The sequence below is a fragment of the Capricornis sumatraensis genome, chromosome 10, assembly GCF_032405125.1.
Source record: "Capricornis sumatraensis isolate serow.1 chromosome 10, serow.2, whole genome shotgun sequence".
In the NCBI taxonomy this organism is placed as follows: domain Eukaryota; kingdom Metazoa; phylum Chordata; class Mammalia; order Artiodactyla; family Bovidae; genus Capricornis; species Capricornis sumatraensis.
The window spans coordinates 63,185,896-63,204,031 of record NC_091078.1 but is presented as its reverse complement, the minus strand read 5'-3'; the positions used below and the strand labels follow the sequence as shown (position 1 = coordinate 63,204,031).

The 18,136-nt window shown below is 40.7% G+C and overlaps 1 protein-coding gene across 1 annotated transcript in view; it reads right to left on the bottom strand.

Annotated features, from left to right (window-relative positions):
* Nucleotides 1-14,937, bottom strand: part of RAD18 (RAD18 E3 ubiquitin protein ligase) — a 114,057-nt gene extending 99,120 nt beyond the window's left edge. The window contains exons 1-4 of the mRNA XM_068982698.1: nt 14,822-14,937; nt 10,407-10,488; nt 3,601-3,662; nt 2,360-2,430 (exon numbers count right to left, since the gene is read on the bottom strand). Of these exons, the coding sequence (XP_068838799.1) occupies nt 2,360-2,430; nt 3,601-3,662; nt 10,407-10,488; nt 14,822-14,872 (266 nt within the window). The 5' untranslated portion in view covers nt 14,873-14,937. The remainder of the gene's footprint in view (nt 1-2,359; nt 2,431-3,600; nt 3,663-10,406; nt 10,489-14,821) is intronic.
* Nucleotides 14,938-18,136: the final 3,199 nt, after the last annotated feature.

Genomic DNA, 18,136 nt, shown 5'->3' with positions numbered 1-18,136 from the left:
AGGTCCAGAATAAAGTTCCACTTAGACAACAACATTCTAAATAAATTTCCAAATAAATACATTCTAAATCTGTATTTAAAAATCTAATAAATATATTCTAAATGTTTTCTTAAGAATGTTATTTTAAATAAAACTGAATCACAGCGGGGAACAAACTTGTTCCTTGAAAATAAAAGGTAAAAAGAAGAAAATATAAGATCTGCATGTCAGCCCTGTTCCCAAAAACCTCTGGAATTATCTCCAATACTCTTTTGATATTTGGTTTAGAAGATTAGATTTTCAAAAATCATAATATCATAAAATGGCAATGACAGATGGGAAAGAGAGGAAGAAATAAAATTAACAAACTATAAATATCTTACATTTTATTCATAAAATTAAACTTCCTCCCTCACTGATCTTAATCGAGATTTCAAACAAGTAATGAAACTGAATAGCTTGAATTTTATCCCTACTAATTTTGCAAATGAAGCACCATAGCACTTTAGATATGACAAATGTCCAAGAAATGTTCACCATGAGGCAATTCCAAGAAGGCAGACGGAGAAGCAAATGATAAAATCCATCCCAAGTCTACAGAGAGTGCTTCCTACCTCACCAAACTCACTATAAAGAATACTTAAATACCCTATTTCTTCGGGGAGGAGAGAAGAGACTGCAATCATTCCAAGGTTTCCCTTTAAGTTACCAAAAGATCTATGAACCCAAAGATGTCAATAACTTCTTTTCAAAACAGACACTATTCTTTGTAACACTCCCTGTTTCCTAGCAGGGAGGTTAAGCTTTCAATACCAGCTGAGGAAAAAAAGAAGCCATGCGATACAATTTTACCATATGAGAAAAAAGCAAACTGTCCATCAATTCCTTTTCTTTTTTAATCCCCAATCAGCTCCTTTCTAAATATACAGCTCCATTTTTTCTCATTGACCTCAAAATCTAACCGATGAATGACTTTGAAATAAGAAAAGCAGGACTTCCTGAATGGCTCAGTGGTAAAGAATCTGACTGCCAATGCAGAAGACATGAGTTCAATCCTTGGTCCAGGAAGATCCCACATGCTGTGGAGCAACTAAGCCCACGCACCACAACTATTAAGCCTGTGCTTAGAGTCCCGGAACTGCAACTATTAAGCTCACGTGCCACAACTACTAAAGACTGTGCACCCAAGAAGCCAGTGCTCCACAACAAGAGAAGCCATCACGATGAGAAGTCCACGCACTGCAACTAGAGAGCAGTCCCCGCTCACCACAACTAGAGGAAGCCTGTGCAGCGACAAAGGCCCAGCACAGCTAAAAATAAATAAAAAGGAAAAAGGCTATCACTTTAATTATGAGCATCAGAGAATCTCAGTGTCTTAATCTAGGAAAGTATACCATCTTCTCATGATTTTGTTTAAGGAAATAACCAGCCAGTCAATTTCTAGAATGCCACATTAGGCAAGTTCAAAGGAGTAAATCTGATCATCTTTAGGATGCAAACCAATGAATAAACTCGCAATTCTATTGAAAGAAATTTCTCTACAGTTTTGGGAGCAATGTAATGTACCTCTAAGAATATTCCAACAAGCTTGGAAGTCACTGAACTTAAGTATGCAGCCACCTAGCCATTAACTAAACACGGTACATTTCTACTAAAATTTCTTGCTTGGCTTGAATGATTAAAACTAAAAGTAAGTCAACATATCATCTGATAAAACATGCCTTTTTAAATTCCTCTGGGTGACCACTCACTAAACACCATCAAGTGTTTGACAGTTAAGTAAAGCTACACATCATTAAGCACCAGCAATTACATATTTCACATTACACATCATTTTATACATGCTGAGCAAATCAGAGTAAGAATTAGTGGATTAATATATAACAGGCCCAGAAACCGTAATACATATATGTGTGTACACATACACACGCATATGCCACCCAGCTCTGTCCACTGAGAGGGTTTAGAAGCAATGACACCCCAGTAGTAATGAGCATGCCCAGCTCCATCCAGATCCTGATTTCTAAATACCATTTCCCAGTGAAAGGAACCAGGGCTCCTTGGGAACATGGCTGATTCTAATGCTGGGCACAAAAAAACAAAAGATGAACCTGAAGCATTTCTGAACTACTCAAAAGTAAGTGCCCAAATTTACATTCTAACTCGTTTTTCATACAGGAGACTTTCTGTTAAGTAAAAGAAGAGACTCTTATTATGATCAGATTGTTCACATGTGATTAACAACTGTGGTCGCATCCTTTCTTTGACCCCTAAATATGCAACACTGCATTCCCTAATCCTCAAAAGTTCAAAGAGCAAAGGGAGGAACACATATTAAAGGCAAAAGCAGTTAGGGATTAGTCACAAAATTAAATCATACCGTGCAAAATTCAAGCTTTTTACCAGTTCATCTAAAACACGGTTATTTTTCAGGTCCGGCTCTGTGACTGTCTAGAAAAGAAAAACAACAGATGGAAAAAGGTCAGCAACAATAATTAACTTGTCATAATCTCATTTTTGAAAATGTGTGCCCCATCCTCCTGAGACTCCCCATCCCACTAAGTCTTCCAGGAAAGCCTCAAAATAAAGTTCATTTATCTCATACTAATATGGAATTTTAAAACAGTGAATCACTATCTGCTGACTGGAAGTCTGATTCAAAACTCTCCGAAGCATCTGGTTAAAACATATGCACTCTGTACTGCCTAAAATAAAACCTAATATGAGCAAGAATCCTTCTTCAAAATGGCAGCACTGTTTCCCTCAAAATTTCTCCTTCAAAGAACAGAGATGCTCTTTTAAGCAGTAATGCAGGAGGAACCTGAGATGCTCAAAGAGACTTTAAAAACAAGACTGGTTTTCAGGAATGCAAGAGGAAAACAATAAACCCAGTAGTTATCTAGCATGAATAATGAACAGTATGAATATTTTGCATACAGTTAATCTGTGTTGACACCACCTAGAGGACAGCAGCATCCCTCATTGTTGTAAAGAGATTAGACTTGAAAGCAGAGCGAATTCAATGACATCCTGACACCAACAACCTACCAAACTAGAACCGAACCCTTCAGCCCCAGTGTCCTTTCCACCAGATTCTACGACTTCTTTTTCGTTCTTTACTCCTACCTCCATTTCCTTTCCCTTTTTACCTACCTTTTCACCTATTTCAACTACATGGAATGTTTTGGAAACTTTAACAAATTTTCTGGTGTTTTCCCTGAAGGTCTGATTTGGGCAAGAGGTAAGGGGCCAGTTAAATTACATCTTTGCCTGCTGCACAAATACTAAAACATCAATCCTTTGCAAATAAATGATCCTTCCATCAGATTTTCTACCCAAGTTGAGAGATTTTAAAAAATGAGGAGCCATAAAAAACATAGTTCATAACTAAAATTAGCTTTTTCTTCCTAAAAAAATTTAGGTTATCAAAAATCTTAATGAACAGTTGAACAAACCCCAGTTCTCCATGTATGTATTTTAGAAGTCTTTTCTGAAAATGTTTTTGATATAGCTTAATTCAATAACCATGCATCTTCCCATGGCTTATGTGTATACATAAAGCAGAAATATCTGCACCAATCAGTTAGCTTTAAAGGAAAAAATGAAAAGAAAAAAACTCACCACACAACAAGTTGGACATTGTGTTTTATAGGACAGAAATTTTCTTATACAAAGAGAACAGTCTGCAAAAACACAAATGCAACATAATGAATTAGTTAAGCTGTATAATAATATTGGAACCGAACTTCTAACGTATTTACATGGTGGCTCAGACAGTAAAGCGTCTACTTGCAATGAGGGAGACCCAGGTTCAATCCCTGGGTCAGGAAGATCCCCTGGAGAAGGGAATGGCAACCCACTCCAGTACCCCTCCCTAGAAAATTCCACGGATGGAGGAGCCTGGTGGGCTACAGTCCACAGGATCGCAAAGAATCAGACACCACTGAGCGACTTCACTTTCACTTTCAGCTTCTAACAAAAGTTGATTTAAGCCCTAGAATATTTCCACCATCTAAGGTCTATCATTATAATCTTAAAATTCTAGTACATGGACTCTAACTATACACAGTTGCAAATACAACTTAGTAGCATTCTTAGGAAAGGGATACATATCAAATAATAGTAATCCGGAGTCCCTAGCACATCACAACTCTATAAGCAACATGTATCTCTCTCTGTATCTTCCATTTGTAAAATGAAGGAAACATAAGGTAAGAACTAGGATAGTTTTGTATAAACAGGTCAGATATCTCCACTGCCTAACATTCTAAAATATAACTTTTGAACCAAGATTTATACATGTGTTAAGAAATAATATATACCAGATTATCAAATTAGGGATTTCTACATTCTAACTCTGTAAATAATGTCCTTCATCCTGCATTTAACAAATACTCTTGTAGCAAAAGCTGTTAAAAGAAAAGGTTTTTGACCTCAAGGAAAGCAGTGAGGCAATTACATATAATTCAGTGTATTAAGGACAATGCACTAAGTTTTAACAATTCAAGTAGAAATTGGCATGAACTCAATTCTTCACACCCAAGGCAGTGTAAAATTATCTCCCCAAGCCTGATAAATTGAATGGTACTGTACTAGTAGCTAATGTGTTAATAGCACAAATTCACTTTAGTGAAGGGGATCCATAGTGGGTCAGGCAGTAAAGAATCTGCTTGCAATGCGGCACACCCAGGTTCAATCCCTGGGTCGGGAAGATCCCCTGGAGACGGGAAGGGCAACCCACTCCAGTATTCTTGCCTCGAAAATCCCATGGACAGAGGAGCCTGGCGGGCTACAGTCCATGGAGTTGCAAAAAGTCTGACATGACTGAGTGACTAATACACACACACACACCCCTTAGTGAAGTAGTCTAATAGGCTCTATCCCCAGTCGTACTGAATCAGTGAACTGTGACCAATAAATCACATCCATAGTATGTGATTCTGATTGAATAACAATTATTTTTTAAAAATTAATAGTTTTTGTTACTAGGATGAACCATAAGAAACTTTATGGTAAGTCAAAAGAAAAGAGACAAATATTGGCAATTTCATTAATATAACATTGTGCACTTACTGCGTGCTCTGTTTAAAGCACGGTAGATGTAGTAACACTTTCAATCATTACAGCAGCTCTGAATCCCATTTTATAAGAAGGAAAACACAGCATAGAGCTTAGCCAACTTGCCCAAGATCATGGAATTAATAGGTGGCAAAGGCAAGTATCAGAGTCCATGCTTTTAACATACTTCTAACTATTTAAAATATTATAATCTGCTTATAACACATACTTATTATATATACCTATACAGTATCAATAAGTATCTAATCAGTACCTCCACGTACTAGAGTATGTAAAATGAGGCCACTTCTTCCTCTTCTGCATAATATATGTGCTTTCTTCTGAAATATGGAGACCAGACACTAGTCTAAAGTAGATGAAGCTCTTGGCTTACTTTCAACTTCCCAGTCTACTACCAAATATGTGCTGGTGAACTGCAGACCAGCATAATTTATTCTCCAGTGAGCAACCACATTTCAAAATAGAGCAGCTGAAGACCTTCAAACACTGTATTCCTAGGTGGCTTTATTTAAATCACCTGTGAAGTTTGTTTTTCCACACCCAAAGCTCAACTGTGAGCCATGTGTATAGGGTGGAGGAGGGAAGAGTAAAACAATGAAATACAGGGTAGCTTCAAAGAAACAAGCAAGCCCAGGGAAAGAGGTATTTCTCATCTCCAACAGGATACAGCCATCTGCTGGCTTTTATGTATCAGAAGAGCATAGCATCCTGACAATAAAAATCAAGTTTCTAAAACCTAAACCAAACCTTTTGGCATGCGATCTTAAGGATTTTATGAGAAAATAAACCATCTCAAAAGTAATTCTGAAGTGTCCAATTAAAAAAGAGAAAATCCAGTTCCAAGTTTGAAAGGAATAGGAGATCCTTTCAAAGCTGACCTCTGCCTCCAATTCCAGTGTTAAGTGACCAGTGAGCTGATAAGAGAATAACATTCTTTCAACTAACGACCAGCACTCCAGCATTTCTGTAAGTGTGGTTCTGTATAACTGCATGTCCTTTCCGTGTATGCAACTCTCTCTCTTCTCCCCGTCTTGTTTCACAATGCTGCCTCGTAAGAATGAAAAAGAAGAATAACACTGATTATTTGTCCGAAAGAATATTACATTGCCTCCTAATTGAGCAAACGTCAATAAATGGAACACTTCACCTTTCTTTTTTTTTTAGTAAAATTAAATTGCTTTTTATTCCAATATAAGCCTCAATTAATTTAGTGAGTCAAAATTCACAAAAAGAAAAGAAAAATGACTGCTGGTTCATCTCTAAAATAGTGGTAATTTAATAGTACCTAAAAGCGAATGATTTCATCTAGCAGTAAATATTTGAGCCTCTCCCACTATCAAGTCAGAAAAACTGCGCAACTGCAAAGCAAACTGGCACTTGAGCAGATCAATCTATTAGTGAGAACATTTCTCACTTAATGGTGTTTTATGGATTGGAGTAAGCCCAGGCCCTCTCCCCGCAAAAGTACTCTTTAACAACACGAATTTGGATCAATTGCCCCACATTCTGCCACTGCACCTCACTCAAACCTTAATGGCAGCAGACATGCAATGTAGTGTTTGTTACCCATACTGGAAAAGCTAAACATAGGAAAACAGAATAAAGGAATTTATAAAGACAAATCCTGAAATGTTTAAGGACCAGCAAAGTGGCTAGGATTCTGGGTCACTAATTCCAGTCAATCCAGGATGACAGCAGAACACGACATCTAAGTCTGACTCCTACTACGCTCTGGGGGCCTTTGTGTCATTAACACAATTATAGACCCAGAGCAACTTTTAGTCTTGAGGGAACCTGTGACAATGGGTGATTAGTAGAAAAGCGTACTGAATCATGACAGGTAGAATATGAAAAATAACCACTCATAAAATAAATTATCATTATTGGAAGTACTCTCCACCGACTTCTTGGATAAAGAATGACATCAGTGATAACTGTATGTGACAAAGAAACAAGAAAAAAAGAGAATAGAAATAAAGACCAGTTTTTCAGCTAAGTAGGGTTCACGAAACTAATTTAGAAAGTCATCTTTCTTTCCTAAAATGACATAATTAAAATCTACAGAGTAGACTTCCATGTCTGTCCAAGAGAAAGTAACCAACATTCAAAGTTACTCTCCTTCTACAAACAACTAAAATACTGGGGGGAAATATGAAAAAACAATTCTCTATTTTCAGACTTTGGACAACTATAGAAATGAGAGAAGTTCAACCACAGCTCAAGATACTTGCCCATAGGCAATTTCTTGACCACATAGGCAATTTCTTGACCATAGCACAGGAAGGAAAGCCAAAAGCCCATCACTCTTGCTAGTTGAGAAAACAAAGATCAGAGTTCAGGGCAATCCACGCAGCTATAATTCACACAGCAGCGTACCAAAAAGAAAGCTACATATATGTAAAGACCTCCAGAAACATGCATACCTCTCTACTCAATTCTATGACCGAACTTAAATCTGCACATATACAGGGATCCATGAGGCTAGATAAAGATCAACTTCCAGGGAAAGAACCATAACTGGAGTGGTAACAAAGGGCCAAGAGTTCATAAAGTTTCTAGCAGCCCCTTTGGAGAAACCTCATTAAACACTTGGGCGTTGAGTAGACACCCCAGAGCATCATACCTTAGTATGAGAGCAGATTAGCCAGAGCGAGTGGGTGATGTCAGAAAGATGGCACAACAGGAAGCCAGCCACTGTTCTCCCCATGGTAACACAAATCAACAAGACAGAAACCAACTCCCTTTGTGAGAAATACGGATACCAGTTCAGATGCTCACACACCCCAAGACAAGCACAAAATCAGCCACATCAAAGCTGGTAGGAAATATGTGGCCCTCACTTGCCAGAGTTCCTATCCCTGGCTCAGCACCACATAATCAGAGAGACACTCACAACTCCCAGCTTTTCCCAGGGGAAGGAGAGAGAGAAGACTGAATCACAGATGAAATGTTCAGACTTTTCATGGGGCTGCCCCAGGAACTGGTTTCTACCATGCCTGAATCAAAGCACTGATAAGAAAAAGAACCAGGTCTGAGTCACTGAGAACAAAGGTTTGGATGAGGACTCAATCATTCACCATTACTCCTCCCCTGGGATTAGAGAGGAGGACTTCCCAGCTCTCGGCTTCTCTTCAGGGAAGAACATGCATCCAACATTCCCACTTTTCAGCAGGCTGCCTAAGAGACTTGTTTCTATCTCACCCAACCCATAGTACTGAACAAACTTACTCTAGAAGCTGGGAGACTAATGAGAAGAGAAAAGAGCAGGGCCACTGCTCCAGAGGACCCACAGTACAGATGGAGCCTCATACAGCTCAGTGGCTTCTCCTTTGGAAAGAAAGAGAAGAGAGAAGGATGCGACCAGTATCTCAGCTTCTCCAGAGACTGCCTGAGGGACTGCTTCTACTTTGCTGACTCAGAGTGCTGATGGGTGCCTGGGGGCCACCAGGAACAAAAGACAGCTGGACAGTTTGCTGCCGTTCCAGAAGCTGTGCAGTACCACAGATGTAAGAAGAAGCAAAAGATTATATATTGAGGACAACACTGTTAAGATGTTCAATTCAGTTGCTCAGTTGTGTCCGACTCTGTGACCCCATAAATCGCATGTTAATTATCCTTAAATTGATCTCTAGATCTAGTGCAATCAGGAAATGGCAACCCATTCTAGTACTCTTGCTTGGAAAATTCCATGGACAGAGGAGCCTGGTAGGCTACAGTCCACAGGGTCACAAAAAGTCGGACACGACTGAGCAACTTCACTTCACAGTAAACATCCCAGCAGGCTTTTTTTTTGGAAAGAAACTGACAATCTGATTCTAAAATTTATATGAAAATGCATACAAAACGCAAAGATCCTAAAAGAACCAAAACAATGTTGATAAAGAAAAACAAAGTAGGAGTAGTGACAATACCTGACTTGAAGACTTACTAAAAAGGCTACGATAATTAAGACAGTGTAATTCTGGCACAAGGATATAGACATAAAGAACAATAGAACAGAGGAGAATCCAGAAACAGATCCACATGTAAATTCCCTGGGGCCATACTGACTGACATGGAAAGAACTCTATCTAGTGACAGAAATGTTCAAGCTTAACCATACTCATCATATGGTATAAACATTATGTTCAATATAGGATACAGGATGCTTGGGGCTCGTGCACGGGGATGATCCAGAGAGATGATATGGGGTGGGAGGTGGGAGGGGGGTTCATGTTTGGGAACTCATGTACACCCGTGGCTGATTCATGTCAATGTATGGCAAAACCAATACAGTATTGTAAAGTAAAATAAAGTAAAAATAAAAATTGAAAAAAAAAGAAACTTACTGACACTTGTACACTTTACTGCGCACTTGAAATGGATGCCTTTTGTTACATGTAAATTATATCTAAATCAAGAAGATTTTAACACAGATTTAGAAACAATCCCCAAAACTTCTGTTGGTTCCTAATACGAATCTACCCTAGAAGGAAACTAAAACTTATTAAGGCCCTATAATGTGCCAGACCCTGGACTTTCTACATCTGACTCTCCCAATCATCTCCTAAGGCAGAAACTACTCTCTATAAAGTTTCACATTTGAAGAAATGACAGGCATTTGCAAACTCACCCACCTAGCAAGTGAAGAGCTAAGTCAAGCTTAGCTTCTCTATCAAGCCCATGTTGCTACCATAAGTATTCTTTATGGAAACTTTTCCACCAAAGCTACTGCTACCCACTAAAGCCATTTTTAAGCCTATTTTTTTTTTTTAAACTTTTCAACACAAACCAACTCAAAGATAGAGAATAAGAAAATCATAAGCCTAGATAAGCCATAAACTGGACAGCCAGATACTGAACAGGACAAGTGCACCTCTGTGTACTAAATACATCGAACTACAGTATGAAAAAATGCGTACATACTAGACTCACAAAGAGAAGTACAGACACATTTCAATATGTGAGTCTTTCCACCATCACAAAGCAAGTTAAGTGATAAAACTGTCTGTAATACTCTTCAGTGGGAGAACTCGTCCACCAAGGTTTTTAAACTTTAAAATTCTACACCAAGGACTAGTTGGTTGAACCACCTATCTCTTACCCTGTCAAAAACAAAAATTATGAAATTTAAAATCTAAAAAGTGCTGGACAAATAACCATATATAGTGATCAAAATCTTCATTCCCATAAATGTTATAAAAGGCTTAAAGTATCCAAGAGGGAGATAGTGGAAAGACCTTCCAAAAACTTCAACGCAAAGGGGCTAAAGTTGTAAATAAATATGTGTACTTATCTTTGGTGTCAAATTAACACTACGTTATGTAAAAATCACATTTTTCTAACTCAGAGAAACAATACATACTTACAGTTATGTGAACACTGAGGAATCATCATTGCAATGTTGAAATATTCAAAGCAAATTCCACACCGCAGCAAATCATCTACTGTCTGAAATACAAAAAAAATATATACCTATCAGAAAGCCACCAAGATTGGAACATCTGCCAACTGGAACATCTGCCACAGAATTCTTTCTCCATCCCCTAAAAAAATAAGTTAATAATACTTCTGTGTCATATATATTAATTTAAAAGTTGCTGCTGCTGCTGCTGCTGCTGCTGCTGCTACTGCTAAGTCACTTCAGTCATGTCCGACTCTGGGCGACCCCATAGATGGCAGCCCACTAGGCTCCCCCGTCCCTGGGATTCTCTAGGCAAGAACACTGGAGTGGGTTGTCATTTCCTTTTCCAACGCATGAAGGTGAAAAGTGAAAGTGAAGTCGCTCAGTCATGTCTGACTCAGCGACCCCATGGACTGTAGCCCACCAGGCTCCTCCATCCATGGGATTTTCCAGGTAAGAGTACTGGAGTGGGGTGCCATTTCCTTTTCCAATTTAAAAGTTAAGTCCATGTAAACTGCAAGGTAGAGAAAAACCTCCTCCATATGACTTATTCAGATTCCCACTCCATATTGCCAGCCCTTCACAAAAAAGGAGGCCTACACTCTTCTTGTTCCACCTGCATGCGTTTCCAGCTTCTATCCCAAGCCTTCTCCTCTTCAGACCCCACTCCCAGGCCTACAGTCACTGCTGGGTGAAAGGTCCTCAAATCAGGGAATACTACAGACAAATATCAGAAAGTATCCAATTAAAACCTTTGCTTCACAAACGAGTCAACATGTATCTAGAGCAGGCTACTACACAGTGCACATCAGTTAATCAGGACTAAACTTCCGGCTTCCCTGCTGCCTATCAGTCCAGTGCTTTCTGCACGGAACCACATGGTGGAGTCTTAACTGCTCCATCACCAGGCAAGTCACTGTTTCACATACTTTTTGAAACATGTGAGTGTCTGACCTAAATTTAAAAGTTGTTGTTGTTAGTTGCTAATTCATGTCCAATTCCTTGTGACTCCAGAAGCCCGTCAGGCTCCTCTGTCCACGGGATCTCCCAGACAAGAATACTGGAGTGGGTTCCCATTTTTTCTCCAAGGGATCTTCCCGACCCAAGGATCGAACCTGCTTCTCCTGCCTGGCAGGTGGATTCTTTACCACTTGGAAAGCCCAAATTTAAAAGTACAGACAAAAAGATTAATTGAAGAACAAATATACAACAACAATACATAACAACAGAACTATGTATTTTAATATCTTAGGATGTCTATAGCATCCATATGCCAATTTTACAGATGAAGCCTATAGAGATTACAAATGGAGTCAAATCCAAGAAGTTGACTCCACGGTGATTCCAAATTTTAAATACATATACACATTGTGGGTATGTGTGTGCATAAGCAGACATGAGAAAAACTGAAGGACAATAAGAGAAAACATTAAACAGTGATTCTCTCTGGATAGTAGGATGCTACATAACTTCATTTTTCTCCTTTATCCCACTCTAAATTTTAATTTGGTCTACTATCTACAAACATCTATAATCTGTCAAAAAAAAATTTCTGGAACACTAAAGCAGGGAAATAAACATTCAAATGCCCAAATCTACAACTATTTTGGGTGGTAATCTACCACTGACGCAAAACGCTAGAGGATTGTGCTAAAAATCAGTTAAGAGCAGAGGCAGAACCAGAAGCCAAAGACCTGGTACCTGGTCTATTTGCTTCCTTCACTATTGCCATCCTCTCCTAGGAGTGGTTCTGCCAGATGTGCTGAGCAAGATCCATGGAAGATGAACCACATCCGAGGAGCTATAACATTCCTGTACAAACATCCAGTTCATTGGATGCCCTAAGATTTCCTCAACCTAAGAGAAAGTAGAAGGGGGAAGTACAAAATAGGTGAGAAGACTGAATCATTCAAGCAATGGTTCTTAAGTTTTCTGGATCACAGATCCCTTTGAAAAATAAATGAAAATTGTGAATTCTCTTCTTTTAAAAAAAATACATACGGAAAAAAATATACCAGTAATTCCAAACACCAAAGTTTTTCCATGGATCCTCAGTTAGGAATTATGGATTTGGGGTCTGATTTCTATTCATTATAAGAAAGAACTCCAAATAGAGCTACTTCTGGAAACAGCTAATTCTTTGTCCCTGGAGAAGTTCAAGCAAACACCAAAAGAGAAATGGATGGACACAGTGTAAAAGGAATTAGAATAGTGGGGGGGTGGGGGGGGGGCTGGCTTTCCAAACTTCAGATTCCATGATTCTAATATGGGCTCAGTCAATTACACCACTGAACACTCTCTGGTACTGAATCCTACTCAGGCTGCCATGCGACAGCCAACCCAGAGACATGGAACCTGCCACTAAAGGAAACTGTGGAAGTTTTGTGGGAATACATAAAACATGCTTAAATCTACAAAGCAGGTAGCTTTACAAGTTACAGAGCTTTCACTTCCCTTATTCAATTTATAATCTTTATGACAACAAATAAAAAGCAGGGGGAGAAATAACACATTATGTGTTGATAATAATAATAAAGATATATTAATTTAATGCTTACTACCTTCTAGATGGTCTTTCCAGATGGCTCAGTGGTAAAAGAATTCACCTGCCAATGCAGGAGACGCGGGCTCGATCCCTGGGTTGGGACGATCCCCTGGAGAAGGAAATAACAACCCACTCCTGGGAAATCCCATGGACAGAGGAGCCTGACTGGCTATAGCTCATGGGGTCACAAAAAAGTCAGATACAAATCAGCGACTAAACAACAAAAAAACCTTCAATTGATGAGCAAACAATTTTTTGAGAATCCACAATGTGCCAGGCATTGTGTTAGGCACCATGAATAAACCAAACAGGATCCCCATCCACATACATCAACTCATTTCACCAACTATATGAACTATTTCTGTCTCCAATTTATAGATGAAGAGATTCAGGGTCAGCGAAGTTAAGTAACTGAATCAAGGCCACACAGTTAAATAGGAGGCAGAGACTAATTTAACACAGAAGCACTGGAACTCAATATACGCTCTTCTCCACTGTACACTGCTGCCAAGGCCACCACAAACGCAGAACCACAGCTTTCCAAAATCCTTCCACGATGTCAGCTTTTCACTATGGGGAGATCTCAAGTCACCAGGCACTTCAGATGATACTGATGACAGCAGATATTAACCTCTTCCAAGTCTCTTCACTTTATCCTCAAACTCATCTTATGAGTGAGTGGGGCAGATACCATAATTCCTAGTTAACAAAATGGAGCAACAGGAGAATGTGATCCTGCTCAGTCACACACTGAAATAATCACAGAACAAGGAGAAAAACCAGGCAACTGATTCTTAGCTAGTACAGTACAGTGTATTCGCTCTCGATCAAACACTGTAGGAATCCAGGACTCACTACTATTGTCCATGGAGCAAAAATCAATGTTATTTAATAGTAAAAGACTTCAATAAAATGAAAGGCTGGTCTAAGTGAGAATCCAGATTTGTTTGAGAAAGTGATGCACAAGAGTTAAGAGTTAGAACACAGTTAGGGAGGACTTAACGCACATTAGCACTAGGCTTCTTGAGCGTAATTAAAAGAAATGAGACAGCAAAAGAGACACAGATGTATAGAACGGACTTATAGACTCTGTGGGAGAGGGAGAGGGTGGGATGATTTGGGAGAATGGCACTGAAACATGTATACTATCAGGTAAGAAACGAATCGCCAGTCTATGTTCGATACAGGATACAGGATGCTTGGGGCTGGTGCACGGGGATGATCCAGAGAGATGATATGGGGTGGGAGGTGGGAGGGGGGTTCACGTTTGGGAACTCATGTACACCCGTGGCTGATTCATGTCAATGTATGGCAAAACCAATACAGTATTGTAAAGTAAAATAAAGTAAAAAAAAAAAAAAAAGAAATGAAAGAAAATGTAAAGGAGACACCTGCTTTGCTAGGTGATTAAATAAATGTTTCTTGATGCAAGATCCACCCAAACTCTGTCCGGTGTCACTGTGGGAGATTCTCCACTAAAGTACTGGGAGAGTTTACATAATGCTTGACACGCCGTGAGCTCTAAGAAAAGATTAGGTGTCACTGTTGTTTCCACTGTTTGGAGTAATGTTTCTCTCAGGATCATTGTTGTTGTGACTGAACCGCAGAGTATCCCGTTCCATACGACGGCCAATCTCGGCTCACCATCAGTGACCGAGGCCTGTTCCCGGCACTTGCCGGAGGAGGAAACAGGCCCAGCGTCACGCGATGGCAAGCAGCGGGGCAGAGCAGAGTACCCTGGCCCAGCTGGCCGCTGGCGCCCGGTTCTTTCCCCTCAAGGTGGGGCTGGCCTCCCGCGGTCGCCCAGACGGCCCCGACCTTCCCAAGGCACTCACCTTCATGACTGCCAGGGCCGGAGGCCACCGGGGCTCGACCAGGGAGTCCATGGTCTCCTCTAAAGAAACTGAGGGGGTCCGCTACCCACTGGTCTCCTGCGCTCCTCAGCCACTCGAAATTCCCCGCGCTACCGGGCTACGTCATCAGTCCGCGACGCGCCCGACGCGTTTGCAGAGCATGCTGGGAGTTGCAGTACGTGGGCGGAGCGCAGCCCTCCCTTATTGCTCTTACTGCTCAAGCCCAGGCTCCAGCAACGGCTCTGTGCGCACCTGTGTGGTTAAAAAGCCCGCAGGCGGGTTTTTTAGTACACTCTTACTAAATGAATGCCTGTTGAATTTTAGAAAAAGACAGCCTAGAATCAAACCGCATCCAGGCCTTGTCAAACCTTTCCAAGTCTAGGCTCATGCCTCCTCATTTCGGTCGTCCTCTCTGATTGCCATAAAGATCTGTCCCTTCTCACTCCATCACAACATTGTGAGGTAAGTATTGTCATTATTAGTTTACGCAGGAGAAAGCTTCGGCTCAGAAAAAGTGAATAGAGTTTCTTTGAGTTATACAATGTCTTTGACACGGCTACAAATAGAGCCTCTGGACTGAAAATAGGAGTTCTTTTCTCGCATAGGATGGTTAACCTAATTTAACATCTTACCTTTGGAGCATAGCCTTCCAAATATTTCCTATGCAGAAACGCAGATACAGTGTTTTTTCCCACAAATGTTATTATATTAAATGCACACCTCTGTCAACTTGAATTTTTGTTTGTTTACCTACAGACATCCTGAAATTTCTCCATGTTAATACATATAGATATACCTCATTCCTTTTGCTAGCTATGTAGTCCGTAATGCAGATGTACCACAATTTATTTACCTATGCCCATCTGACAACCATTTAGGTTGTTGCCAGTTTTTCATTATTACAAACAGTTGCAATGAACACATTATCTATATAAATCTTAGCATACCTGAGCCAGAATCACTGGGGTTAATTTCCTGTAAATGGAACTACTGAGTCAACTTGTGTGCTCTTTTGACACTACAATAGGGAGCACCATATGACTTTCCGAAAAGGCTGAACCGATACATTTATACTCTCACCAAGTGAGTATGAGTGCTTGTTATCCAAACATGAAGCACTGACCAGCACATCACCCAGACTGTCTGCTCAACTCAGCACTCATGGATAGGCTGCCTGATGTGTGCCTCTCACATGAGGTCTCATGAGCAGCAAGTCAGCACGGTTATATTGCTCAGGAAGACCCCTGTGGCTTGCCACTGCCACCACATGTGGTCCATGCATCCATTCCTGCAATCATTTTTTGAAGTGTTTACCATCGGCCAGTCACAGCTTCCCTCTGAAGTAGGCAGAAGTGAGGCTGCCATTGCCGTTTTAAAGACAAAGACACTGAGGCTCAGAGAGGTTAAGGCTTCACTACTTTGGACCCTCTTCATAAGAAACTCTGACCAGAGTTTGTATTTAATTGAGCCAGAGATGTACTTAATGATTTTTCCCAGTCTATGCCCAAAGACTCACTGGGCAGTAATGATATTAACAGCATTTGGACAGAGGACTTTAATATCCTTTATAATAATAGCTGACACTTATGAGACCCTTGTATACAAAGCACTGTTCTAGATGTTTTTACACATATTGACTTACTTCAGGCTCACTCCAATCAAATGAGGAAAGGGAAATATACAGGTTAATTGACTTAGGGAATTCTGCTAGTAAGTGGAAGAGGAAGGACTTAACTTGGCCAGTCTAGCTTATGAATCTCTATTAACCAGTACAGAATATTCTCGTAAGGCCCTCATCATGAGAATTATTCCTCTTTTATAGATATAGGAACTGAGCCTCAGAGAGGCAAAAGGACTCATTCAAGATCACACAGCTCATCAGTGGCATTCTCATCTTGAATCTAGATCTTTTAGCACCAGAGCAGAAGGGATCACCCATTGACACTTTATGGAGGAATAACTGAGCAGACAAGGCCTCAGGGCAGAGATCTAAGAAACCCAGGATGCTGGACCTAGTGGGGCTCCAAAAGGAAGGTGGACAGTGGCAGGTTAGGGGGTGCAGTGGGTTTGTGTCAGCCAATCAGAAAAGGGAATGTGAATGAACTCCAGGATGCACTGGATACATTGGATCCAGGCTTCTTTGGATGCACTGCCTAGTTCTAGATGCAGGGAGAGAGGGTAGGCTTGGGAAGATAAAGAAAATGAGACCAAGAGCAGATCCCAAGTCTGAGTGCATCAGTAATTGTTCCTTTATGGGACTAGTTGGTTACACAGTTTAAGGTAGCAAAGCGCTGAGGAGGTGAGAAAAGGATAGAGAGGAGATGAGAAAAGAAAAAAAAGAATGGGGAAGGAAGGGGAGAGAGAAGACAGAGAAAGAAATGCACACTTCCCGTTCAACTGGGCTTCCCTGGTGGCTCAGATGGTAAAGAAACTGCCTGCCATGCAGGAGGCCGAGCTTTAATCCCTGGGTGGGGAAGATCCCCTGGAGAAGGGAATGGCTGCCCACTCCAGTATTCTTGCCTGGAGAATCCCATGGACAGAAGAGCCTGGCAGGCTACAGTCCATGGGGTCGCAAAGAGTCAGAATCTTCATTCAACTATGAATACAGATTTAAAAGCAGGCATCACTTGTTGAACCTTGGGGTCCAAATCCACCCACGGCTCTGAAGAGCCTCCAGGGCAGCACCCAATGCCATTCACCTCTGAGTTCCTGCCACCAGCTGCTTGGTGAGACTGAATGACTGAGTGAATCACCGGAATAAGCGCACATTCCCATAAATCTCCCTGGCTGAGCAGTTCCCTTCCCACCCTCTTCCACAGCACCAGCTCAAGCCCACCTCTGAGCCCGGGGAGGGAAAGTCCACATGAGGCCACAAGCAGGTTCTGAAAGCCACTTTGAGCTCAGGAAAAAAAAGCATCTGTCTTCCCTCCCCCCATGATATTTACCCACCCGTGGGAGTCAATCTCCTATAACAAGCTGCTGGTTCCACAGACATTCTCCTTCTGTTAGATCAATAAAGAGATGATCTAAGTATTCCTTATTCAGAAGTAAAGTAAAGTATTCCTTATTCAGAAGTAAAAACAAAATGTTCTGTACAAAAAACTCAAGTCAGTGCTCAGTAGACTCTCCTATTGTGAGGATCGGGACAGGGTTGCCAGATTAGGTACAGAAAGTGAAAGTGGCTCTATCGTGTCCGACTCTTTCTGACCCCATGGACTATACAGACCATAGAATTCTCTAGGCCAGAATACTGGAGTGGGTAGCCTTTCCCTCCTCTAGGAGATCTTCCCAACCCAG